This window comes from Chenopodium quinoa, unplaced genomic scaffold, assembly GCF_001683475.1.
Source record: "Chenopodium quinoa cultivar QQ74 unplaced genomic scaffold, ASM168347v1, whole genome shotgun sequence".
Lineage (NCBI taxonomy): Eukaryota > Viridiplantae > Streptophyta > Magnoliopsida > Caryophyllales > Amaranthaceae > Chenopodium > Chenopodium quinoa.
Genome location: NW_018743252.1, coordinates 425,038 through 452,897, shown reverse-complemented (window position 1 = coordinate 452,897; position 27,860 = coordinate 425,038). Strand labels below are relative to the sequence as shown.

Here is a 27,860-nt window from a genome sequence, read left to right as displayed (position 1 = left end):
AACCATCTCCCTTTCCCCCTCCCTGACGCACCTCACCTCGAATTCCCTCTCCCACCCCGCCTTGAACCCAAAAACTCCCTCTTCGCCTTTCCACCTTCGCCGGAACCTCTTCATCGGCATCCAAGAATCCCTCCTCGCGCCGGCGAACCCAAACCGCCACTCCTCTGCCATATCCACCCCCTGAACCACCACGCCAAAACCCCAAAATCGAAAATCCCTAAAATCGAAATTTAAGGTTTTAGAGTGTCGAGGTGGAGGTTTTTGGCTATGGTGGGCGGCAGCAACGTGGGGAGGGGGGATCTGGGCTGCCGGCGAAGTGGTTTCGAGGTGGTTGATTGATTTTCGGCTATGATGGAAAGGTGGGCATGGTGGTTTTGGGGAATGGGATGACACAGGCGCGGGGTTAAGGGGAGGGGTGGCGCTGGCGCATTGGGGAGGGGCGCCAACGACGGGGAGGTTGGGTTGGGTGGTGAGGAGGCTGGGTTGGGTACTTGGGTGGCGGTTGAGGGGAGGTGATTGGCTAAGGTGGTTGGGGTAAGGTGGTGTTTTAATTTTTTTTGAAGCTTTTTTTTTAAATAATTAATTAATTAATTTGAAAACCAATAAGATGATGCCATGTGGACAAATGAAATTAGATGTGTACGGTGAATTTGAAATTTTTTTTGTATATATAGTCAATAAAAAAATAATTCAGGTATATATATGAAAAATCCGAAAAAATAATACAAATGTGTTTAGAGATATAAATACAAAAAGCAAAAGCGGTAAAGTTAGGAAAACCTCGGCATAATTTTCAATGGCGAAACTAACATCCGAGCTGACAACAGACAAATTATCCTCGGATCCTCAATTTAACGCCGTTACACTCTTTAATTATTGCCGTGCTCACGTTCATGGCTTCCCTTCCTCTACTACACCCTCTCATTTCTCTGTTCGTCAGGTAATTCTCTGATTTCATTACAATCATTTATTTTTTTATTTTTTATGATTATGATTTGATACAAAGTATTTTCTAGGCTCGCTATTTATTTTGATTAATTTTTTTTTTTTTGAATAAAGATTGGTTCACAAATTTATTTTGATTAAATGATATAGGTAAATTCTTGCTTTATGAGAGTGCATGCAATAATTTGAACTGGGAAATTCTTTTTTATTTTTATTTTTATTGATTTGTCTTTAATTTTGATATCTGATTAGAGTAATTAATTCTTGTACAAGTTTTTCTAATCTTATTGTCACAAACTATTCTTTCAATTTGCTTTCTGGGTGTCAAAGTTAGAAAATTTTGGCATTAAATTCTTGTTCAAGTTTTTTTAATCCCTTTGTCAGAAGCTAATTTTTGTAATCAATTATGGTATTAGAAAAATACTATCTAGATCATGCTGACAATATGTTTGTTTAATGATACGATTAGAAAGAAAAAATTGATTGTTGTTTTTTGTTAAATATATACGCTTACGTGTTCTCAAAGTAGATAAGTAGCACAGAGAAAACTTTTCAATATCGTTTGCCAGCGAATGAATGGTATGTTTGATGCCGACGAATCCATAATCTTTCTCATTACCAAAATGAAGGAAGTAATATGTAGTGCTTCAAACAGTACCAAAATGACCTTCGAAGTTCGACAATGGATGGACTCTTTTGGAGTTGAACCTTCTAGCTCTTAACCCATAACACATCTTTGAACCATTTATACTGCAAATCAGCCATCTTTGCTACAAGTAGGAGTGTAGGCCAAACAAATTTGTTATCATGGTCACAGACAACAATAAGAGCATTACCATTAATCTGTTTCGATGAGCTAGCTTGATTTTGCACCTCATCTTCAAGAATTTAGCTAAGCCAAGATGATTTTTCATCACTATTGCCCCTTTTTTTAGCATGTTAATCTAAGAAGCACGATGAAGCAATTCCTTGTAGATATTATTTCACTTTCTTTTCCTTAGACAGTATGACACAGGTCTCACTTTCTTTTCCTTAGACAATGTGACACAAGTATATTTTACTTCATAGACTTTCAGCTTGAAACTTCCCTTCTTCAGCTCTTCGAAAGTTCTATCTCAGTGTCTACAGCCATACTAAAGAAACAAATACTATAGTTATGTATATGAAAGAAGATATTTGTAGCTCATTATGTAAGGAAATGCACAACACATGATTGATGAAATCTATGTTACATGGACTCAAGAACGGGTGTCGGACACGGACGCATGTCCAAGTGTCCGATCCGGCAAGTTCCAAAATTTTAGGACACGGGACTCTGTCAGATATTTGGACACGGGTACGGGGACCGTCAATACATCACTTAAACTAATATAAATAAATTATGTATTACAAATGTTTTAAATTTTTCATTATGTCTACCCCTATATTTTTTTTTTTATTATAATTCTTTCCTCGGTAAATTCTCCTAATAAATGACAATCTTCTTCTCTCCATCTTCTCTATATTAATGGTGGTTTTCGAACAAGATATGTTTTTCTTTCATGGTTCTTCTCTTTTTCCCTCTCCCTCTTAATGGAAGTGTCCGAGTGCATAGTGAAGGATCGGACACGTGTCCTGTGTCTTTGTCCATGAAGTGTTGTGTCGACACAGACCGTGTCCGTTATCTCACTTGCAAACATATCTAGGTGAGATAAAATATATGACAAGATTACCATGTTGTCTAACATTGTCACATGCTGACATTCTAAACATAATAAACAGTGGCCAAATTGAATTTGAGTTTGTTCAAGCTAAATTCGTTCTAGCTCTTACTGGCCCTACCTTAGTCATGATCATGCATCAAATTTTAAAATGTAAGAGCTAGATAACTGTTCAAGCAACCATGAAATACTATGCCATTGTCTTAAGGTGGCAGACTGGTAGCAACTCATCTTTTACATTATATATTCATATCCTAAGTTTCACACTTTCTATATATCAAATCATCTTTGAACAAGAAACACAAAGAACCTGATAATGCAGCAACCTAGAAAAATCAAACCCTATATTAAACTCAAAAATAAACAATCACCCTCATAAATCAATAGCTTATTGATTCGTAGTCGAATTACAAACAATCTTAAAAATCCGGAAGAACCTAGGAATATACTATTAGAAGCCTGAACAATATAAAAAGAGGGAGAATTGAGGAGATAAAAAAAGGGTGAGTGATGTTGTTGCAAAGTAAAAGAGATGAAGTCGTACAGAGGAGATAGATTTGGTTATGGTGGAGGAAGAGGAGGCCGAAGGAAGGTGGCTGAAGATGCTGATAACAACGGAGAAGGTGGTAAATGACGAGGCTCCATTGTTTGCGGAGAGAGAGAGAGAGAGGCGGAGCAAAAGCCGGAAAAGAAAAAAAGTAGAGGATAAGCAATTTATAAGCTGAATTAACATTGTTAACAAAGTTTTGGCACAATTCCATAGAAACAATAATTTTCAAGGAAATGCGACTCAACACATTGCCATGGAGAAGATTAGAAAAGTTGGAAGTTAGCCCCTTTTAGAAGGATTTGAGATTAAATGTTGTACTACCTGCGATTATTATTATCTGCAACTTTGGAGTATTATTTGTGAGATATAAAAAATTTCAAAGTTGAAAATAAAACGGAGGGAGTATGTATTTTCAAAATATAACTATTGTAGAACATAATAAGATATATGATTTACCAATAGGTACTTAAATCAGCACATGAAGGAGATTTTTTAGCTTAACCAAGATGTCAGGTTTAAGGGAACACAATTGGGATAGATTTTCCCAAATCGAGGCCTGACGTGGTTCGAATTTTGATTGGCCGAAGTCTAGTAGGCTTTGGATTACTGGATATGCTTGTATTAAAAAAACGTACGAATTATTGACAATATAAGGTGTGGCAATAGTCTACAAGAAGAGTAATTTTGGAAAAAGAAAATATGTTTTTCAAAGAAATTGATGTCGTGAGTGATTTTTTTATACACATTTCATATGAATTTATTCATGAATTTAGTGTTGTATTATATAAGGGGGGAAATAAAAGAGTCTTTTGAATGAATATATATGAATAAGAAATGGCTTATGATTCTGAAATTTGTTGTCATTTATTTTGAAAAAGATGTAAATACAAAATATACATATACTCTTTCATCAATAAACTTATAAATTTATGTTTTTATTGCTGCGTAGCGTGTTTATTTTACTCCATTGTTGCTGTCTAATTACCTATCATGCTGCTGATTTTGTTTGTGTGATTGCTTTGCTTCATAGTTTGGGCATGGTCAATCAAATCCTACATTCTTGTTGGAAGTTGACGTCAATGGTATCTTGAACCGGTATGTCTTGAGAAAAAGGCCCCATGGGAAACTGCTCCCATCTGCTCATGCGGTGGAGAGAGAATTTAAGGTTATTCTTTAGTCTTATATTGCTCTTTGCTGGTGATGCATAACTGTGGTGACTTTATGCATGTGAATCCCAATCTATTTTGATTGATTAAAACTATTCTGTCGTCTGAAATTTTTATTTTCACAGGTATTACATGCATTGGGTACTCATACCAAAGTACCAGTTCCTAAGGTCTTCTGCTTGTGCACTGATACAAGTGTGATTGGAACTTCTTTTTATGTAATGGAGTATTTGGAGGGTCGCATATTTTTAGATCCAACCCTTCCGGTACGTAGTTTATTCTTTTATTTCTATGATGTGGCATATCCATGTTGTATGTCACTCTATACTGATGATCATGTTCGTTTCTAATCTTAGCTTGCCATTAATAATAAAATTGCTTTTAGTAGGGTTTGGATCCGCATAGAAAGAATGCAATAAATCGTGAGTCAGCTCGAGCATTAGCTTCTTTGCATCAAATTGATGTTGACACCATTGGTTTAGGAAATTATGGGCTTCGTGAAAACTATTGCAAAAGGCAGGCAAGTGAATCTTTACTTTGTTTTGGCACATTATTTTGTTTACTCAACTGATTATCTTAAGAATAATCTGTGTTTCTGAGTTTTGTTGATGGATTTTCTTGCACTATGAAGTTATTAAATCTCATTCATAAGGAATCTTTTCAATGAGAACAGCTGTGCATGTATGGTAGATAGTGGCCTTGCTTTATCTGTATGCTTAAATGAACAAGGAGTATTGATGTAGACTGCAGTTGCCTTTCTGTGTCTAAAGAGAAAATCATGCATATGATTGAAGGTCCCTACCTTTGGTTCTGTGTCATTAGTTTGGCATCCTTCATATTCTTAAATTGTTACTACTTCCTCCACCTTCTGATAGCTGTCAGCATTGGCTCCTTTAGATGTCCAATTAAACTCTTCTTGTTTCTAATAACAATTGAACTAAAGCATAGCATATGTCAAAGTTCTTCATCATGTTATATTAAGAGTAATAACAAAAAGAAATCAGAGATTTTAGAATAAGCGATTTTTTCTCTCTCTACCCCCCCCCCCTAATTGCCTATACTTGACGGTTATTAGTGGATGGAGTAACAATATATTCAGTTTAACATTGCTTATTCTATCTGAAATTAATTGTAGGATTGCTGATACTTTTTATTTTAATTAGAGAAAAAATCTATTGAAACAAGAAAGCAAGAAATTTACCAAGAGGACAAGATGCCCTCACTAAAAAGCACAAAGATAATTACAAGATAAGCCAAAGCTTTTTTAGCTCCCCACTTGACTACGAGTACTTCTTAAAAGTCCCAGCTTCCCTAGCCCGTATACCTTGTACATTTCAAACACTATAACTTAAAAATTAAAAGGGGAATAAAAGATGGTATACATATATAGCTATTGAAGTAGCTTGTGCTGCAACAGGCTTGTCATGGTGTTTTTAGTCTTTTTACATTTCAGGATATTGGCTTTTGTTTGTTCATAGCCTGCATGCTTAGAGTACATTACCAAACTTTTTACCTTCCGACTTCTTATACAAATCTATCTATTTATTTTCAGATTCAATAGCTTTCTCCCCATTCCAAGTCTTTATATGTGATAGAAAAAATACAAAACTTTCTTCTTATTCTTTCTTATGGAAATGGTATTAACCAGATAGAAAGATGGGGAAAGCAATACATGGCATCAACTGCAGGAGGTAAGCCCGAGAGAAATCCTAAAATGGTAGAGCTTATCAGCTGGTTGCACAATAATTTACCTTTGGAAGATTCATCTGGATCTGCTTCTGGTCTAGTCCATGGTGACTTTCGGATTGATAATCTTATCTTCCATCCAAATGAGGTTCGGTGCAGAAAATTTCATTGTGCTCTGTATTAATACTGTTGATGATTTTTATCTATTTATTCATTTTTTTTTGGTGGAACAACTGGTGGTATTGATAAATTATCATCATACTTAGAAATTGCAGAGAATAGTCTCAAAGCATGATTTTATTTTTTGTTGTTGTCATCGTAGTGTATAGTCCCTCATACTTGTGTCTTTGGCTAAACACTAATCTTTTGAATGCTTCAGGATCGAGTGATTGGAATCCTGGACTGGGAATTGTCTACTCTTGGAAACCAAATGTGTGATGTTGCTTACAATTGCTTGGTAATAATTATTATGTTTTAATCGAGCTTACTAGCCATTTTCTCTGTTGCATTTTTGTTATATTTGTATACTCTGTTTAGTTTGTTATTAAATGTTTTGGGATCGTTTCTAATTAATTAGTGACAATTAATTTGCAGCATTACGTTGTGGATTATTCTATCGATAAGATAGGTCAGGACAAAGGATTGGAAGAAACTGGGATACCAGAGGGGATTCCTTCAATGGCTGAATATTTAGCAGAATACTGCTCTGCAGCTGTAAGATTTGCAGTTTGATGTTTCAATTGAATCATCATTTGGCATGCTTTAGTTTATTTGTTGTTTACTTTGAGTGTGTTGTTGGTTGAGTCCTGCAGTAGAAATGGTTCAGTGAGCCACGTAAATGCTTAGCACAGAAGCTATTTGAAAATTTTCCACCAATAATGCTATTTACAAAAAAATTACACTTTTATATTAACTTATTGTGTTCAAGTTAAAAGCTATCACAAATATGTTTGCTCTACATATTCTCGAACAACTTTGCATTTCTGCAGTCTGCTTCCTGTTATATTGTTATAGTATATTAAATGGAAATGCTCAGTCAGCTTATTGATTTGCTGTCTTCTTTACTATAGACTTAGAATAGATGAAGTGTTTTTAATTGTCATCTTGACTGTAGATTTAATATACAAAGTGATTTGTAGAAAATATTTCAGTGTGGTAATTATTTCGACACTGGACCTATATTATGGCATAGATCTTAGTCATATTTCCATTTCAATCTTTGGAAGCAGTATACATATTGGGTAAGAAAGGCACTAATGCTTAATTCTTTACTTTTCAAGTTCCCTTATCTAAATATACCTAAACTCTTAGAACTTGTTTGAACTCATTGGTCCTAATCCAAACACACCTGAACTTTCTAGAACTAAACTGAACTGAACCTAATTGTCATTAACTGATCTTATTGGGCATTAACTGAACTATTAAGCCTAAAACTTTCATTTTCAAGGTGAAAAGAACAAGGCTTTAATATATTGAATTGGTCACACATTCTATTAACAACTCTCATGGAGTTATTATAAATGGTGATGCAAGCTTTCTTGTTATAGTACTAATGTTGGGATAAAGTAAAGAAATCAAAGAGGTTATGCTACAATGTTCAGAAAAAAATGGCCTTTCAAAACTATCAATGGGAACACGTATTCGGAGATAAAAGGATAAGAAAGAGCTAGGTTATATCGAAAAGGAAATAACCCCTGTTCAATCAAAATTTGAAACTTTTGTCAGATCATAAAATTTCAGGTGAACTTCAAATAACTGTAATCTCTGAAATGTAGGGAAAGCCTTGGCCTGCTGCTCATTGGAAGTTCTACATTGCTTTTTCTTTGTTTCGTGCAGCAGCTATCTATGCTGGCATCTACAGCAGATGGATCATGGTAAAGATTCTGTCTGTCAAATTCTAAAAATTTCTTAGAATTACTGTGCATTTGTGCTGCTTATTGACTTTCTCCACCAACGTGAAGGGTAATGCTTCGGGAGGAGAGCGGGCAATCCATACTGGAGCCAAAGCTAATGTTCTCATAGGTTATGCATGGTCCTTTATTTCTAAAACTTCTGTACTTCCAGAGCGTCCCCCATCTGGTATGTCCTTGTAATTACTGCCCTGAGCTGCTTTATTTTTTTCTTTTGAAAGTACTACTGGTACCTATCTGCAAGCTCATGATACCTGATTGCCCCAAAGTGACATTTGTTCTGCAAAATATTAGTTAAGCCCTCGTGACAGTAGGAAGACATCTAAGATAGAGGCTGGTGAAGTGATCTATCATTCCTTTTATGCATCATATATTTTTGCTTCAGAAGCTCTCTTGGGGCCTGTATAACTGATACTGGGTTTTAAGGCATGGTTGCGATTATGAGAGCTATGTGGGTCACACATAGTGAAAGCATGCTGTCATGTAAAGAGTTGCAGACTTGCAATTAATACATCATGTTTTAATGGTGGTTATACAAGTCATCTCAATTTGTACTGGCACATACCAGACTTATACCATATAGCACCCCGACTTCCAATCAATATATTAATTTATTAAAATCACCAATACAATTACAAAATATACTTGAAAATCAATATATAAATAGATTTAGGATCATGTGAGACTGTGGCAGATCTAGGGGGTACAGAGGTACAGTTATACCCCCCATTCTAACTGTTAACAAAAGAGACGGTTTTTACAAATAACAGGTCTCTTAGGTACTTGCATTGCAACAAGTCTAACAATCTTGCGTGCAGCGTGCTGTCTGTATGATTAAAATAAAAAGAGACCAGTTTTATAAATAACTGGTCTCTTAGGTACTGTCAAACAAGCGTGCATTGTTGTCTGTAGATTGAAATAAAAAGAGACCGCTTTTTATGGATCCTTGGTCTCTTAGGTGTGCTCCTTTGATTTGATTTAAAAGCAACTTCTTTGTTTTTCTTAAAAAAAATTTATTTTCTTCCTATATGCTCATGGATGTGACAATAATTTTCTTTGCACTTTGTATTTTTTTTCACTCAAATTTATATCAATTCTTTAAAAATAAAAAATCTTTGGTATTTTTCATTGTCTATTTTCTTGTACTACACATCGTGCAATTAATATATTCGTGTGTTATATTATGGAAATATATCAAAGTAAGTGTATGTGATTAGTTATACTTAATTCAATTATATTACAAGTATATTTTACTGTATGTGTAGTTGATTAGCTTAAAATTATAATTTGCATGGCTGAAATCTTTATTTAAGTGTAACCTTTAATTTATATAATTGGTTATTTGTTTTGTTCAATTATAGACAAATTTAGTGGTGGAATACACGCAATGACGAATAAGAATAAGAGTAAGAGTGTGGAATTAATAATTAATTGAAAGTCTAGTATGGCAAATTTTGTGTTTTATAAATTTTTTTAACAAGCCTAATTCCGTACCCCCATACCTAAATTCCTGGATCTGCTACTGATGTGAGATGTGAGAAGGGTGAGAAGTAATTATAACCCTTAGATCTAGCAATGTGCGGCCCAGATTACACAAGAGTATAAATTATTTTATCACATCTCCTTTCTCCTCCCGACTTTCCTTTTCTCCTATTGATTTCCAGTGTTTTTCTTTTTCTCTCTTTTCCCTAACAACCTGATGTTGCTATGTATGGAGGCATGGAGCTCGAAAATGGCGCCTAGCCCATCCTTTCTCTCTCATCCAACAATCACAATTATAAGCATTATCGCACGACTGTCGATTACTTCAAAGGGTATTGCTTTGTTTTTTTTATTCACAACTCTCTGTCTTCCCCTTGTTTCATGGCTTTCCCTCTCTTGGTCTGAGCTTCCTCTTACCTCATCCTTCATATTTATATAAGAGCTTGTCAATTAAATCACAGGAGATTAATGATTTCAATTTTTCAATCAACTTGAAAATCATAGAGCTCAACCATCGTGATGAACATAACCAATAAATTTCAATCTCAATCAAACAAAAATTATGAAATTGAAAGAGAAGTTGGGGTTGCTGTTGAGGAGAGAGAAATGTAGTTGGTGATGGTTTTCGGCACTCGAACAAGGTTGTCACATAGGGGTGTGGTGGGTTTTTGTGGCCGAGCGGAAGCCATTTTTAAGTACTCCAGTTTAAACATGGAAGTTCATTGTCTTTAACTCAATATTGATGTATCCGTAACACACTTTTGATGTATCTTAAAGTATCTATATTACAATATTGATGTAAATGTATAATACCTTTTTTTTATGTAAATTGAGGTAAACATTACAGAAGTAATTTGTAAAAATAATCCTAACTTTCACGTATTCTCTTTAAATAATCCCAACTATCAATTATTTATAAATAATCCCAACTTTAGGAAGTTTACGCTTTTATTGGTTCCTAGTGACCGGAAATCTGTTAAATAGGTAAAAATAAAAAGTTAATTTTTTGTTTATTAGACACGTGTCAGCACGTGATTGGTCAAAAATAAAAATAAATTAAAAAAAATTGAAAAAGGAAAATTAAAAAAAAAAAAAAAAACCACTCAGCCACGCCACATCCCCACCCTCACCTCTGGCAGTCCTACCCTCCCCACCCCACCGGTAAGCAGGCCGGAGATGGTCGTACTTTGGCCGACTCCAACATCCCGGATAAGTCAACTCTCCATTTGGTGCTCCGTTTGAGGGGAGGAATGCAGATTTTCGTCAAGACCTTGACTAGAAAGACTATTACCTTGGAGGGTAAGGGCTCGGACACCAGCAAGCAGCAACAATGTCAAAGTGAAGATTCAGGTCAAGGAAGGCATTCCCCTTGACCAGCAGAGGTTGATTTTTGCGGAGAAGCAGCTGGAGCCTCCACCCTTGAGGATGGTAGGACTCTTGCGGATTACAATATCCAAAAGAAGTCCGCCCGTCACTTGGCCTGGTGCTCTGTTTGAGGGGAAGAATTCAGATTTTTGTGAAGACCTTGACCGGCATTTGAGGGGGGGGGGGGTTCGTGGTGGTGGGCTGTGGGATGACGGTTTCGGGGGGTGGGGATGGTGGCCGTGTCGTGGGGTTGGGGGTGCTGGAGGTGGCAGGGGCTGGCTGGTTTGGGTGTTAGGTGTTATTTATTTGATTAATTCTTATTTATTTTTTAATTTTTTTTACCAATCACGTGCTGACGTGTCTGATAACCTGCTATAACGGGTTGGGTGGCCGGTTGGGACCAATGAAAGCGAATATGCCCTAAAGTTTGGATTATTTTAAAATAATCTAAAGTTGGGATTATTTAAAATGAATACGTGAAAGTTGGGATTATTTTACCAATTTTTCCTATATTTAATTGGTATAGTATGAAACAAAGTAACAGCTCCACGAACTTGGTTAGATGAAATTAAATACCTGGAACAGCTGATCTTAGTTGTGAAATTAATGCTTCTGTTCAAAATGTAATGTCTTAAATCATTTTTATTTATTTCTTAAGAAAAAGCTTATGTAGGATCCATGGAAAAATCAAGAACAACTTGTTTGTGTTATAAAACAGCTAACCTTTTTTTGAGCTCTGGCACTAATGTATGTCTTGAGAAGTTGAGAGTAAGGGTGTATGCGATCTATGCATATGACATTACATTATTCTTAAATTAACATTTGCTTTAAATCTTCAGGCCCATTTTCATCAGATCATATTCAAAATTATGGAAATCAACATGAAATTCCAAATACCATAGAGGAAGGAGGCAAGTTTTCTATAAGTGGAAAGGTTATAGAACTAAGGAGCAAATTGATCAGATTTATGGAGGATCATATATACCCCATGGAGAACGAGTTCTATAAACTTGCTTTGTCTCCCTCTCGCTGGACTGTTCACCCCGCAGAAGAGAAATTAAAGGAGCTGGCAAAGAGAGATGGGTTATGGAATTTATGGATACCTGTATGTAATCTTGCTCTTCGCATGTTCTCATTTTCCTGCTTTGGCTCTACCTATTTCAAGGATGACCAATTTATTATGCTATCTAGGAACTTTTTGTTTTTTTTGGTAATAAATAAAACTTATTAATTATAATTGTGCAGAGTAGATCCAAGCTATGGGAAATCCCAACTAGATACATCACATACTTCCATAGGATCATAGGAGGACCAACATAATCTGCATTAGTATTCTCTAAGATCCACCTTCTAATAAGGTTTCTTGGAGGTATACACATGTTCACGCTTAGTTTAATTATCAAGAAAACGTAGAATTATCATAAAACCAAAAAGCTATTAAGGAAAGAGAAATGTTTAAAAAGGCTCATGGCGCACCAAGGTAATTGGATTTCCCTGCCGTTAGGGTGCGCATTACTTAATAAGAACTGAAAAAATGTCTGGAAAATAATGGTGTGAGCTTCATTAACATTGTCTCGCCTAGACCAAAACAGGCATGGCTTAGGTTGCCTTGTAACTCAGCTCACCTTTATATACTAAAAGAAAGAGCCAAAAAAGGAAAATGATGTGAACATGATATGACCTCAGATAGTTGGCATCCTCATTTAGTGATCTATATCAATCAATCAATCATTTGGTTATCTATATAAACCCCAAAAACAATAACTAATCAAGGGGTACTGTGCTCTATTGCTAACATAATGAGCCATCATCTTTCAACAAGAAGACATGGATAGGATATAAAAGCCCATTTTCCTCGAGTTGTTTTTTAATTAAGAAAGCTTGTGTTTTGTGCCAAGTGCCTAGTACTTGCGCTAAGCACAACTTCAGTACAGCAGCTACAACACTTGGTTGAGTTTGTCTTTTGGGCTCGCTGCTTAACCTCTCTAACTTAAAAAACTAACCAGAATCATTTCATTGGAAACCTTTCCAGTTCCGGAGTCTGCCAGATTAGTCTTTTAAACTGCACTTAAATAGTACTTTTTCAATTAATTTTTTGCCTGCCATAAAAATACGTAAACGATCATGTGTACTCATTTGCTCAACCAATCTTTGGTGTATAATCTGCTTCAAGGGTTCAATTGATAGATAAGCTCATCTTATGTAAGCTTTGTTAGCACAAATTACTAGTTTTCCCTGCCCACATCCTTTTAAGGCACAGATAGGCAGCTGTCAAATTGTTTTTTTTTTTTTTTTACTTTACCAACCTTGGTCACTTGATGTCCTTGCAGAGGAACTATGCATTTCTAATGAAGAAGTTTTCTCAGCACCCAACACATTACACTACTTGTGGTGTTGCAATGTAACCACTAATAAGAGAAATCGCGTCTTTTTATGCTAAGTGCAGATCCAATTGATACACAGCATTTTCTTCTTGCCATAAACAGATTTAGAATGGCAGCCTGATTCAATGCTGACTGGTTAATGAAAAGGCTACCCCCTGCTTCTATTAAAAATTATTTTTTGTTACCAGGGCTCTCTTTTAAGTGGTTACCTTGCAATACCACGATAAAGTTTTACAAGCAACTTCAATTAAGATGCACACTCCCTCAGTTCCTGCAAAAAATAAAAAAAATGGCTCCAAAGAGAGTTTAAATATCCAAAATAATCAATTCCTAAGACGATACTGCACAGCCTAGGTAATACGTTAATTATCCAACATTTGATCTCTTGAGGTGATCTTATCCCTAACTTCTTACATTGAAATACAAGTAATTTCTTGGATGATATTGGAGCCCTCAGATTTTTAAAGTGGATGGCTCCCTCTAATTTGTGATTATGTTAAGTAATATCTTGATGTCTAAATTAATCTGTTAGCATTTTTTGCATCTATTGATACATGAAAGGGCATGAGGATATCATTTTTTTACCCCCTTATTATTATTATTATTATTATTATTATTATTATTATTATTATTATTATTATTATTATTATTATTATTATTATTATTATTTATTTAATTTTTTCTATTTTGATAATTATCTTGAATCCATGCAGTTAGATAGTGCTATGCGTGCTAAGAAAATATTTGCCACTGAAAAAAGCCAAAAATCCCCTGGTGGTCAGTTACTTGGACCAGGACTCTCCAACCTTGAATATGGACATCTGTGTGAGATTATGGGCCGTTCTGTTTGGGCTCCTCAGATTTTCAATTGTGGGGCTCCTGATACTGGAAATATGGAGGTAATGTCAACATGAAATGCAGTGAGCTTTACTGTGACCCCTTTATGCTGTAAAAAACTCGTGAGCATGTATGAATGTATAAAATTATGTTTTTGACTTCTTTCCCTTTTAATGAGTAAAGATTTAATTGTTTTAAAATTACATTTATTCACGTGATTTGTTACTTTAATTTAATGCCTTAAGAGCATATCACATTTAACAAAAGTGCCTTCTTTAGACTTTGGATTTTCTCCTTTAACAAAAGCTGTATTGAGCAGGGAGGTGGTTGGGTTTGCTCCCCAAATATAGGTAAGAGTTTTGTTAGATTGGCTGGGTTGAACCCAGGGTATCATGATATATTGTTTTTCTCATCATTCGATGGAACATTGCTATTAAAAAATAAAGAAGTGAATCTCATACTTGAGTTTAATTTGTTCTTGATTTGGTTCACCATAAATTGGAATGCCAGAGTACCCTTTTGTAGTTTGTTCCTTTCATTTCCATCCAATGTTTAATTTGTTCCTGATTTGGTTCACCAAAAATTGGGCTGCCCGAGTACCCTGACGTAGTTTGTATATTAGCTAATATGAAAAATCCCAAAGTTACTTGATGCAGAGTTGGGATGCCAGTATATGAACCTATTGTTTTGTTGGTCCTGTCAAACTTAATGACACAGATGGCTCATCTGCTCTGTTTAAGCTAGCCAACTAGACTGGGCAGATGATAAAATTTATTTTCTGTTGGAGTGTATATAAGGAGTCATGATGATTGCTTTGTTCAATTTGAGGATGTTTATTATTGTACTTCATATTCTATTGGTACCGGCAAAATGGATTGCTAACTCCAATTTCAAAATGAGGCATGGAAAGGAGCCACTATGAAGAAGTTCCAGGAGTTACGAAAGAATCTTCGAGCTCATATTGGTCAGCCCCCTCCGGAGGGGGGGGGGGGGGGTGGACCTTGCCCGTGCCGAAGACAAGCTTATCTTTATTCTTAGTTCTGAATATTGATTGAAAATGTTTTACATCTAAATGCTTGATCTTTGCATGATAGAAGGCTGATCTTGGTATAACACATTCTATGTGTAGGTTTTACTACGCTATGGGACTGAAGATCAACTAAAAGAATGGCTTATACCTTTGCTTGAAGGCCAAATACGTTCTGGGTTTGCAATGACAGAACCACAAGTAGCATCCTCTGATGCGACAAACATTGAGTGTTCCATAAAAAGGTTGGTAAATAGCCCTGTTTGTCTTATAATTTTCTGTGAGGTTAGTTTCATCTATGCAAATAAGGCTCTTGCTTCAGGAAATCTTGTATAATAGTATATAGAATAATTTTTTGCTGAAACTTATTTACTCAAGCCGAGGTAAAATAATGACAATAAATCACCAATTACAGTTTACACTATACCTTTGATAGGTTGATAGCTTGGTACTTTCCCATGGTGTTTCGTAGTTTATAAATTTCTCAGCGATTTAATGCTTCAATAATTCTAAATTAAGCTCCAAATCCTCTTTAATTGGATTCCCCCCCCCCCCCCCCTCCTTCCTCCAATTAAAGGAGGCCATCATGTTATGTACTTCATAATGGCCTTTTGTAGCTGATTCTGAACCAGCTATTTACAAAATGGGGGTGTTTTGTATTGTTGTTTAAACCTATGTTACTCGGACATGGATTAAGTGTCTACTTGGATACGAGTGTCCAAGTATTGGACTCGGCCATTTTGTAGAAAAAATCTAGTTTTTAGTTAAAAATGAAGTATCCAAGTAGAGTGTCGTGTCAGACACGACACGATACGACACTCGATTTTTGAGGTAAATGAGGGTGTCGAAGTAACAGTGTTTAAAACTATAAAAAATACATTGTATAAAAAATAGTTTTGATATTAATTTTACAAAATTAAAATTACTTGTATAGAGAATGAAAATGTGTTTCATCAAAAGTAAAATTAAAAATAAAAATAAAATTAATATGGAATAGTGAAATTATAAGTCACCATGAATATCTAATTTTGAGGCCCTCTTAAATGAGAGGCCCTATGCTATTGGTCGCTTTGTACACCCTCATCAACGGCCTCGATTATATGTTTAAAGTTAGAGTTGGTTTAGGGTCATGGGATCTCAGGCTAGGTAACCCCTCTTGGTTGGTGTTGTAAGTACAAGAATAAAGCTTACTTTGTATTTGATTAAGGTGTATGTGCTTGTATTTGGCCTGTTGTAAATAAAGGAGTAGTCTAGTATGAATAGTATAAAAATATTTTAAGATAAAACAGATAATCTCACAAACAATGGAACAATATCGGTGTGTCGTAATGCAAATCACTGACTTGAAAACGAAATTCTGGTGTAACCAAGGTGCTCAATTGTATTCGCTGGCACGTTCTCTAAGTTTAACACACCACTTCCATACAAAGACACTTTTGGGTGGAAGGTTGGAGTTAAGTAACTTATGCCCAATAGAGAATGTGTTTAAGCTATTGTGATTGATGTATTTTTCAAGTGTAAAAATCAGAAAAAAGGCTTCTTCTATTTACTTGAGAAACATGAAAGAACATAGAAGAAGAATCCCAAGCATCAAGGGAGGTGAATAATCAAAATAATGGTGGTGATTAATCACCTTAAACATCCTCTTAAATTGGGGGGGGGGGGTTATAAGGCTACTCAAGAGAATAATGGTGGTGATTAATCACCTTAAACATCCTCTTAAACGGGGGGTTATAAGAATTACTCAAGAAATTAAGTGTGGGAAGTAATGCCTTGAATTCCCTTTCTTTATTCCAACAATCCCCCACTAAAGGAAGGGAAGAAAAATCAAAAGAAGAAGATAAGCAACATATTGGGCATAAGAGGAGATCAAAACTTAACACTTAAATATTATAATTGTTTGAAATCTAGTGTTTAGTGAGATGAGGTAATGAATTACAAGTATAAGGGTGGACAAACCTTGAAACTCTTAGACTCTTGATCAAAGAGTGGACTAGCTTTGAAACTCTAAGATTTAATCCAACACCCCCACATTACATACATCACTCCAAAATTTACTTGAACTCCGCGAAGAGATGTACTTATTTATAGCCAATTACATTCACCTTAGGTCTAGTGGAGGCTCTAGAAAACCGGCCAAAGTTTTCATAGAAGATGGCTAGTTTTCACAACTACATAGGTGAGTCCCCTAAAGTGCGTCTCAATAGCACAAGGACCCATTAAGAATTAAACAACTCAACCTCATAAACAAAAATACAAGCATTACAAATATTATCACCATAGGAACTAGGACAAATGTAATGTATCATATGGCTTAAGTCCTAATCCCCTCGATGACTCATCAACTTGTTTTCTTGCTAATCCTTTCGTCAAAGGATCCGCCAAGTTTTTTCGGACCTCACATAGTCCGATGCAATTACTCCATTCTTGAGAAATTGTCTCAATACTTTTGTCTCATACGAATGTCTCTTTTTTCCATTGTAGTTACTATTATTGGCCAATCCAATTGTTGCTTGAGAATCACAATGTATGGACACCGGTGATGAACTCTTCCCCCACAATGGTATGTCGGCTAGGAGGTTCCTAAGCCATTGCGCTTCATGACCTGCCAACTCAAGAGCAATAAGTTCAGATTCCAGAGCTAAACATGGTTGTTTTGAAGACTTCCATGAAATAGCACCTCCACCTAAAACAAAACATACCCACTAGTAGAAGAAAGTTCATCATAATAACCTTCCAAAACATTTGGAAAACGATTAAAATGTAAACATACATAGTACCTTTGAGATACCTCTATAACCGACAAAGTGCAATCCAATGACTTTGATTTGGATTGTTAGTATATCTACTAAGTTTACTTATCGTATAGGCAATGTCGGGTCGTGTGCAATTCATTAGGAACATCACACTACCAATTACCCTTGCATAGAGATCTTGAGATACACTTTGACCCTTGTTCTTTTCAAGCTTTAAGTTAGGATCATATCGTGTATTGCTAGGCATAACATCAAAAGAATCAAACTTCTTAAGAATTTTGTCCACATAGTGAGATTGGCTCATGGAAAACCCGTTCTTAGTCTTTCTTAAACAAATTCCAAGAATTACATCAGCTTATTCCATATCCTTCATTTCAAATTTAGTAGAAAGCAAAGCCTTAGCATCATTCACAACACTAAGGCTAGTACCAACAATGAGCATATCATCAACATATAAACAAATTATTACACATGATGATACAAAATCCTTAGAATACAAACAAGAATCCGAGAAATTAGCCACATAGCCACAACTCCTCAGGGTACTATCAAACTTTTCAAACCATTGTTTGAGGGCTAGGGGCTTGTTTAAGACCATAAAAGACTTTCTAAGCTTACACACTTTGTGTTCTTGTCCTTTCACCATAAACCCTTGTGGCTGAGTCATATAAATTTCTTTATAAGGTCTCCATTAAGAAAGACCGTTTTAACATCCATTTGGTGAACCACTAAGTCGTGAATTACTGCAAGGGCTACCAAGGTTCTAATGGTGGCAATCTTAGTCACGGGAGAATAAATATGAAAAAAATTTATACCTTCTTTTTGGGTGAACCCTCTAATGACAAGTCTAGCTTTGAACTTCTCTATAGTCCCATCCGGTCTAAGTTTTTCCTTGAAAATCCACTTACAACTTATGGGTTTAGAATTCTTACGCAAGTCACAAAGATCCCAAGTGTGGTTGGATATAATAGAATTAAGTTCACTTTTAATGGCCTTTTTCCAAAAACTAGTATCTATGGACCGTATTGCATCTTCATAAGTCTTAGGGTCTTTTTCAAAAAGAAACAAAGACACAACTTGCTCACTCAAAGAATTCACATCAAAGTTTCTACCACAAAAGATGTCGATAAATCTGGTCCAAAGGAAGACTCTATTCTAGGTCTCTTACTTCTCCTAGTTCTACTTCTTCCACTTTAGTAGACGAGGAAAGGAGACTAGAAATAGGCATAGAGTCAACAAATGGCACACCAACACTTGTCTTACTAATTTGCATGTCAACATTAGAAGACAAACTTGGACATAGGAAAAATATGCTAAAAAAATACCACATCTCTAGCTTCACAAATTGATTTATCTCTTAATAACATAAATCTATAGGCTGCACTATTTTGAGCATATCCAATGAACACACAATCAAAATTTTTAGACCCGATAGTGGATTTTGTAAAATCCGAAAAAGCCACTTTAGTCAAACACCCCCATACTTTTAAAATTATTAAATTTGGATTGTATCCCTTCCAAAGTTCATAGGGGTTTTTATCCAACTTCTTATGGGTCACTCTATTGCTGCAAAGCTGGCAACCACCAGTGTCGACACAACGCGACCCGAGTGCAGGGGTCGAACGCTTGGGAGAAAAATTGAACTCGTCGGTCATACACCCTAGATCTAAAATAGAAGGGCGGAAATTTCAAAAATAGAGTCTAAACCTTGGGGCTTTTGTTCGAAAGTGAAAGGCGAGTAGGCCGACACTAAGAGGTTGCCGGTTTTCATTCTCGGCGATGGGAGGCTGGTTCTTCCACTTCTTCGACATGTTTCTGTACAATTTCTTTTTTTTTTTTTATTTATTTATTTATTTTAATTAAAAAACAAGGGGTGGGGTCGGTAGGGATTATACTCGGTATTTATGTGGGTGGGGGTAGGTGGAGGACCTCACATGACTCCTTTACTGATTTTTCTTTTTTTTTTTTTTTTTTTTTTTTTGTATTCTCCTTTTCTTTTATATCTTTATTTAAATCTGAATAGTTAATACGAAATACTTTCTATTTCTACATTAACTTTTCTTACTTTGTTTTTTTTTATTGCCGTGTCCCCGAGTCCAAAATTTGAATTTGGACTCTTTTAAAACGTGTCCACGGATCCTTAATTTTATAATTTTCCGAGTTTGAGTCCGACACCTGTAACCGAGTCTGAGCATCTTAGCTCTATTGAGTACATAATAAGCTGAAAGAACCGCTTCTCCCCACTTCGGAACTAAGAAGCATGGCATTCATAATCTCTTTCAAAGACTTATTTTTCCTTTCGGCAATACCATTTGATTGGGGTGTGTAAGGTGCACTTAACTCATGTATGATACCATTAGTTTCACAAAAATCTTTTAAAGAACTTTTACCATACTCTCCACCTCTATTGGTTCTAACTCTTCTGATTTTTAACTTTGGCTTTGTACTTTAAAAATGTACTTTTGGCTTCATCTTTTGATTAAAGCAAATAAACTTTGGTATAACGTGAAAAATCATCCACAAAAGTAATATAATAGTTTTTACCACCCCTACTAGTGCAATTTTTAAAATCCGTTAAATCTGAATGAATCAATTCAAGTAGTTTGGTACTTCTTGAGACCATTTGTTAAAATGGTTTCTTAGTATGCTTGGCCTCAACACAAATTTGGCATTTGTCAAGTTTATCATCCACTAAAAAACTAATCAAATTCATATCCTTTTAACTTTTTCAAATAAGAAGAATTTAGGTGGCCTAAACGGTTGTGCTAAACATCGAAAGATTCAACAATGTAAGAAAAAGAAGTACTTCCATTCTCATTTAAAACATTCATCACAAGCAAGCCATTATTGAGATAACCTTTCCCAACAAAGTATCCATTTTTAGACATTACAATCTTGTCGGCCTTAGAGACAGGTTTTAGGCCGTCTTTGTTGAGAAGGGCTCCCGAAACAAGATTTCTCCTAAGAGAAGGTATATACAACACATTATTCAAAAATAAAGTTTTTCCGGAGATAAGTTTAAGATGGACCTTTCCTTTACCAAGGACGCCAGCGATGCTACTATTTCCCATGTAGACATGATCGCTGTCAGTGAAATCTTCAAACTCGGTCATCAAGGCCTTATTTGCACAAAAGTGTCTTGATGCTCTGGTATCCAAAATCCACTACACTTTGTTCTCTACCAAGTTGGCCTTCACCACCACCGCCGCAATGATTTCTTCAACAATATTAGCTTGGGAAGTGTTGCCATCTTTCTTGGCTCTATGCCTTCGGTTGCATTGGTATGCTTTGTGTCCAACGATCCCACACACATAGCAAGCACCTTTCGTCTTTTGGATTTTGTTGTTTGGAGTGAAATTTCTTTTGGACTTTTTGTATCCTTCTTAGTATTTTCCCTGTTTTTAGATACATTCAAAGAAGACTCAACAAGATTAGCTTAAGAAGAATTAAGAGATAAATTTTCAAACTTATCCGTAAGGCAATTAGTCTCTCGGTTCTCATGTAACTAATGAGTTCTCGGAGGATCATGTCCTTTTTTGTGCTTCAAAGAATTGCGGTGTCATTCCAAGAGGGAGGGAATTTCTCTGAGAGGACATGAGAGGACATGAGCTTGAAGAGTCTCACACATCTTCATGCCTTCACCAAGGATCCCGGTCACCAAGTTCTCATAGTCATGGACTTAGTCATGATAGGCTTTTCATCATCCATTTTGAAGTTGATCCACTTGCCGACCACATACTTCTTTTTCCCGGCATATCCGCTCCATATTTTTTCTCCAAAAAATCCCAAATAACCTTGCTTGACTTGAAATTGACAAACAAGTCAAACAAAGTGTTGTTCATGTGGTTGAGGAGATGACCACGAACTATCTTGTTGTCCTTTTCTTTCTTCTTCAAGGCTTCTGTTGTGGCCGTTGGAATTGGGGCCGTTTCGGTGATTGCATCTTCTTCCGCCTTTTTGAGAATCTCCATGACATCTTCATTCAAAACATAATCTATTTCCACTTCTTCAGAAACAATTAGTAACTTTTGTGACCATCTCTTATAGTTGTTACCATCTAAAGGTTCCAACTTAGAGAGGTCAGGAGGAGGCTTCACAATACTATTAGCAATAGACATAATTTCGTTTTCAAATTGTTGTAAATAAAGGAGTAGTCTAGTACATATAGTATAAAAAAATTTAAGTAAGATAAAAAAGATAATCTCACAAACAATGGAACAATATCGGTGTGTCGTGATGCAAATCAATTACTTGAAAACGAAATTCCGGCGCAACCTAGGTGCTCAATTGTATTCTCCGGCATATTCCCTAAGGTTAACACACCACTTCCACACAAAGGCACTTTTGGGTGGAAGGTTGGAGTTAAGTAACTTATGCCCAATAAAGAATGTGTTTAAGCTAATGTGTTTGATGTATTTTTCAAGTGTAAAAATCAGAAAAAAGGCTTCTTCTATTTATTGAGAAACATGAAAGAACATAGAAGAAGAATCCCAAGCATCAAGGGAGGTAATAATCAGAATAATGGTGGTGATTAATCACCTTAAACATCCTCTTAAATAGCGGGGTTATAAGAGTTACTCAAGAGAATAATGGTGGTGATTAATCACCTTAAACATCCTCTTATATGGAGGGTTATAAGAATTACTCAAGAAATTAAGCGTGGGAAGTAACGGCTTGAATTCCCTTTTTTTATTCCAACATGACCAATACCTTCTACCTGCAGTGGCTAATCTTGCCTCTTTAGTAGTTTATGGGTGCTGTGCCTTTTTCCAAGAGATTTTTTTTTTTTTTTTTTTTTTAACCATAATTTTAAAATTACAAGATTGCTGGAACTCGTTTTAAAACTGATAATTCCTATATTAGGATTTCTAGGGTGTTAAATCACTTTCTAAATTGTTATCCACTCAAAATCTTAAACCATTGTAACATGTTTGCCTTCCAAATGAAGGGTTTATTCTTTTCATTACCAATTAAGTAGTTGGTAGTTCAGATGCTAGAACACTAGCTGGAATGCCTCATCAAATTTTAAATGCCCAACAGCTTAGCATATCAAACTGCCCATCTTCTAGGAAGAGTTGAGGAAAGATACTCTTCCTGTGCACAGTATTTAGTTGCAAAGTACTTTTTAAATCTCAATTGTCTTTCTACAAGTAACATTGTAAACAATCACTCTTAATCGGCTTGGATATTGCCAAGGTAACACTTGATACACATGTACTCCTTGCAAAGGAAGGGAATGGGACTTGATATTCAGCAATTTATTACTTCCTGTATCATGTGGTAGATGTCTTTCAGATATATTTGCTTGTTTATCCTTATTTATGATATGATGTATCCCTCTTTTTTTATTTATTTATTTTTATTTTATTTTTTGCTAAAACGATAATCATGACATGATGTAAATGTTTGTGTAGAGATGGTGATTCTTATGTCATAAATGGAACCAAGTGGTGGACGAGTGGGGCAATGGATCCAAGGTGCAAACTTCTCATCGTTATGGTTAGTTCCTTTTCTGAGGTGTAGGTGGAATGATAACCTTGATAACCTTTGGTTATGTTAGAATCACTGTGCATTCATTAATATGATGGTATGGGATGTAGGGTAAAACAGATTTTGATGCCCCAAAGCACAAGCAACAGTCCATGATCCTTGTTGACACTAAAACACCTGGAGTACATATCAAAAGACCACTGATGGTGTTCGGCTTCGATGATGCCCCTCATGGTCATGCTGAAGTATCCTTTCAAGATGTGCGTGTGCCAGCCAAGAATATTCTACTTGGAGAAGGACGTGGATTTGAAATCGCACAGGTTTGATTGTTCTTTTTTATTTGCATGTGTTATTTATATATATTTTTTAAATTGTTCGCTAAAACGCAGTAGAATGGTGAAGCATTCTGTTCCATGAGATTGTAACATTTATATTCTTGCAGGGTAGGTTAGGACCTGGAAGACTCCATCATTGCATGAGGCTTATTGGTGCTGCTGAGCGTGGTATGCAGATGATGGCTGAAAGAGCCCTTCAACGTAGAGTGTTTGGTAAACTAATTGCTCAACAAGGCTCATTCCTTTCAGATATTGCTAAGGTAACACTTGCTCTTCTAAATTGCACTTTTCATGTAACCTTGTGGGGAATTGTTAAATCATCTTTATTAATCTACTGAAATGTTTGCAGTGTCGTGTAGAGCTAGAGAAAACTAGACTTCTGGTTCTGGAAGCTGCTGACCAACTTGATCGGCTTGGAAACAAAAAGGCACGTGGGACCATAGCAATGGCTAAGGTACGTTGCTGTTGTTACTCTTGTTTTAATTATGTTTGTATTCCCCATGTTGTCCATCTAGCCTTGGTGAAAAAGGGTTATTATCACAGGAAATCTTGCATACATGACACACCTTTTATATCTTCCTATTATTAGGTAGGGTTGTGCAAAATCAGGCTTGGTTAATTGACTGTGGTTTTGGTTAATTGCTAATTCTGGGTAACCATTCTTCTGAATTCTGACTCTAAGTCGTATCTGTTAAAATGGCTAACTGGTGAACCGGTTACCTGGAAAATTCGGTAGGTTCAGTTTGGATAATGGTTTTTCCAATAAGCAAGGACAATATGTTAAAAAGTAGGTCTTCCCATTTAAAAGGGTCTTTAATCAAACACTAGAAAACTTAAAATCATTAAGTTGAATTGAAGAAAAATCAATAGAAGTAAAACCCAAGCATCATCAAAGAGCTACAGCAAGGAGCAGCAGCTAACATAGCAATGCAACAAGTTTTAACCTTCAGTTGTCATAATCAATCAATCAAAGCCTTATTCCCATAATTGGGGTCGGCTACATGAAACAAAAGTGATTATCTGTATAGTCATCCACAAAAATCTTCCTTCTCCATCCCTTACGATCAAATACCTCATTCTCATGCAAATATCCTTGATGGTCATAGCTTTCACTAGTACATAAACGAATAACACAAAAATTAAAGAAACAATACTTCTTAAAAAAAAATGTTGCGGATGGGACTAAGGGAGGATTCAATTACTATACTGTGACAAAAGTCAAATTAATCCAAAATTAATGAAAAACAAAATTAAAACAAACTAAAGCTCTACCAAGTTACCAGATTAATTGTGTGGTGTCAGAAAGCTATCTTTAATAGCCAACAATGGAGTTCAAAAGTTAGGATTATTTCTCTCTAACATTTGTAGAGTTGTAGATCTGTAAATAATGGGATAAATTAAATGGAGTAATGTAATGAAGGAGAGGGAAATTTGGGAATTCTTCGCCTATTAGCCTTGGTTATTAAAGACTACTTCCTCTGTATTTTTTTTTTTTTTTTTTTTTTTTTTTTTTTCCTTTTTCTAACTTGCAACGTTTCTTGTTTTCACGTGTGTCAATGTATAACTTCAATCGTTTGCATCTTTAAATTTACATATTTATAAAATATAAAAATCTGATTTTAATAATGTAGACATTGAAACGAATCTAAAAAGATCCCACATGACTATTTTTCATTAAGTATTCACAAAATTCAATCTAACTTGAGTACGTGAATAGTAAAAAGTATTGAAAGGTTGAGAGTAAATAAAAATGGAGGAAAGAATATCATAAGGTTAATACAGTAAATGCACACATTTAATGACTATTATATACTCCTGTTAAAGTTAATTGGTATCTAATAACAATCCAATAAGCATTTGTTCTTTTTAATTTCCGTACTTAAATATCTAATTTCTATAAAACCTAATCTCCTATAAGTTTTGTGTAAATAGTAATTGTATTAGTAGTGTAGTAGAGAACTGTGGTTTTGTTTGTAGTTAGTGTTATAATATACATTGTACTATCTTGGGATTTTTCAAGTCTAAATTTTCATATTGAGTTTGGGTATTCGATATCCGAGCTGAAAATTTTGGTACCTAAAATTGTATTAAAACCTTATTTGTTTGTGCTTGGGTATGGGAATCATTATTAGTGTTATTTGTTATCTGATAATCAGATTTTTATTTATTTTTTTCTTAGAATCTGTTAATCAGATAATGAGCTGCTACTCACTCTATGCTCACCCTTGCCTATAAAATCTAATAAAGTTATGCTGTCATTTTTATGATACACCTCAGGTAGCTGCTCCAACCATGGCGCTGCAGGTGCTTGACATGGCCATGCAGGTGCATGGTGCCCTGGGATTGTCCAATGACACTGTTTTGGCACATCTGTGGGCAACGGCAAGGACCCTGAGGATTGCTGATGGTCCAGATGAGGTTCACTTGGGTACTATTGCCAAATTGGAGCTGCGAAAATCCAAGATGTAAAGCTTCTAAAATATGCAAAAACAAAAGTTTTATTACTTGCAACCCAGCCTCTGTTGATCCCGACAATGCCACCACAGAAAAGACGGATATGTCCCTCAAATATAACTATTGCTCAAAATAAATGTTGTAAACCTATGTAAAAGATCACATTTTAACTGCTTTACAAAAAAATAATACAGAACATTTTATAAATGTTGTAATGTTGTAAATTTTTTTTTTAACAAATCTATTAAGGAAAAGTAAATTGTCCGTGTCCGAGGCTTGTATTGTATTCAATCAACCTTGATAGCTATAGCTTGCTCACTTCGAGCAAATGGAAACTCTCATGGATTTCACGATACTTTGCGAAAACAAACATAAGCTTTGCTACTGTATATAAAAATCAGAACAGTATGAAATATTTGTGCTGAGGAATTACCAGCAATTCAGGGTTCTTTACCTCTTTTCATTCATCTTGCTTGCCCTTACAAAACAGCCTTTTGTCCCTTTAAATAAAGACTATGATCTTTACATTATAAGAAATCAGTACAAATTATTTTCCTAGGAAAAGACAGTAAAATTGCAGAAAAAGACAGCTTGTAGTAGCCTCAAACACACAAAATTAAAGTTGAAAAACATCTGTTCTTGCAGCACCTTAGTGCACAACACACCATTATAAGTTGAGCATGAGTAGAGCCATTTTGGAGCAACAATAGCATACACACACTTTGGTATTAATCGAATCATGAAAGTGCTTACAGTTACCTATTGTTTGTTATGAGTGGTAGCCTGGTAGGTATTAGGTATACACTCCCTTTCCTAAGGGTAACCATTACCCCTCATTTGTTACCGTTCTCAATCCTAAGGTAACAACAACCTTATCCTTTCTCATTTGCTTTCGTTCTTTTTCCATATTTATATCAAATAACTAATAATGGTAACACTTAATACTACCCTTTCACTTAATATTACTTAACAATGGTAGTCACCTTATTTGAGAATGGGCTAGACACGATTGAAAAGATTGGAAGGCCTTAGAGGCAGCACCAGTGAAACAAACACGCCTGCTCTGTCTTTTATATCATGATTCTTTTTATTTTTTTGTTTGAAATTTTTTTATATCATGATTCTCATATAGCATTTTTATTTTTGGTGACTTTCAATCACACAATGACCCGAATATATTTAGATACTAATTATAAAAAAAAAAAAAAGAAGTTAGAATTAGCAAATTAATTAAACAAGAAATATACCAAGTAAATTTTTATTTTTTTTATTTTTTTATTTTTTGGGACATTGGCTAGGAATTGAACATTAATTATACAAACTACGAGACACACGCTATGCGTATACAATATAGGAAATTATTGTTTTACTCATAATATTGTTATTGTAGATTTTTTCAAAATTAACCTTACATAAAATTTTAAATTAAAGGTTTATCCCTAGCCTTAAAAATATGGTAGTTGTATTTTTTTTTTATTTTATTTTTTTATTTTTTTATTTTTTTTTTGTATAATAGATTCAAGAATATAGAGTGAACATCTATTGTAATAATACGTATATAGGTAGATGTACGATATTTTTTTTTCTTTTTAATTTTTTTTCTTTGTAACATAGATGAACGTGGTATATGATAATTATGTGGATAATAATATTCCTTTTATTTGATAAAAATAAATGTATGGTTATCTTAAACAAAGTTAAATGTGGTTCTTTTTATAGAAACAAAATTAAAACAAAAAATGTAAACGTGGGCAGTTTATGGGTAGGTTTCTT

At 35.2% G+C, this 27,860-nt stretch overlaps 1 protein-coding gene across 1 annotated transcript; it reads left to right on the top strand.

Annotated features, from left to right (window-relative positions):
- LOC110734976 (probable acyl-CoA dehydrogenase IBR3) lies at positions 1 to 26,502 on the top strand. Its single transcript, XM_021915098.1, has 17 exons — positions 1 to 940; positions 4,226 to 4,360; positions 4,487 to 4,627; positions 4,750 to 4,881; positions 6,010 to 6,195; positions 6,427 to 6,504; positions 6,642 to 6,761; positions 7,823 to 7,921; positions 8,009 to 8,126; positions 11,644 to 11,909; positions 13,902 to 14,087; positions 15,155 to 15,297; positions 23,223 to 23,307; positions 23,409 to 23,618; positions 23,741 to 23,893; positions 23,983 to 24,087; positions 25,911 to 26,502. Exons 1-17 carry the CDS (start codon positions 797 to 799, stop codon positions 26,100 to 26,102), a joined length of 2,493 nt encoding a protein of 830 aa, XP_021770790.1. The 5' UTR covers positions 1 to 796; the 3' UTR covers positions 26,103 to 26,502.
- The last annotated feature ends 1,358 nt before the right edge of the window (positions 26,503 to 27,860 follow it).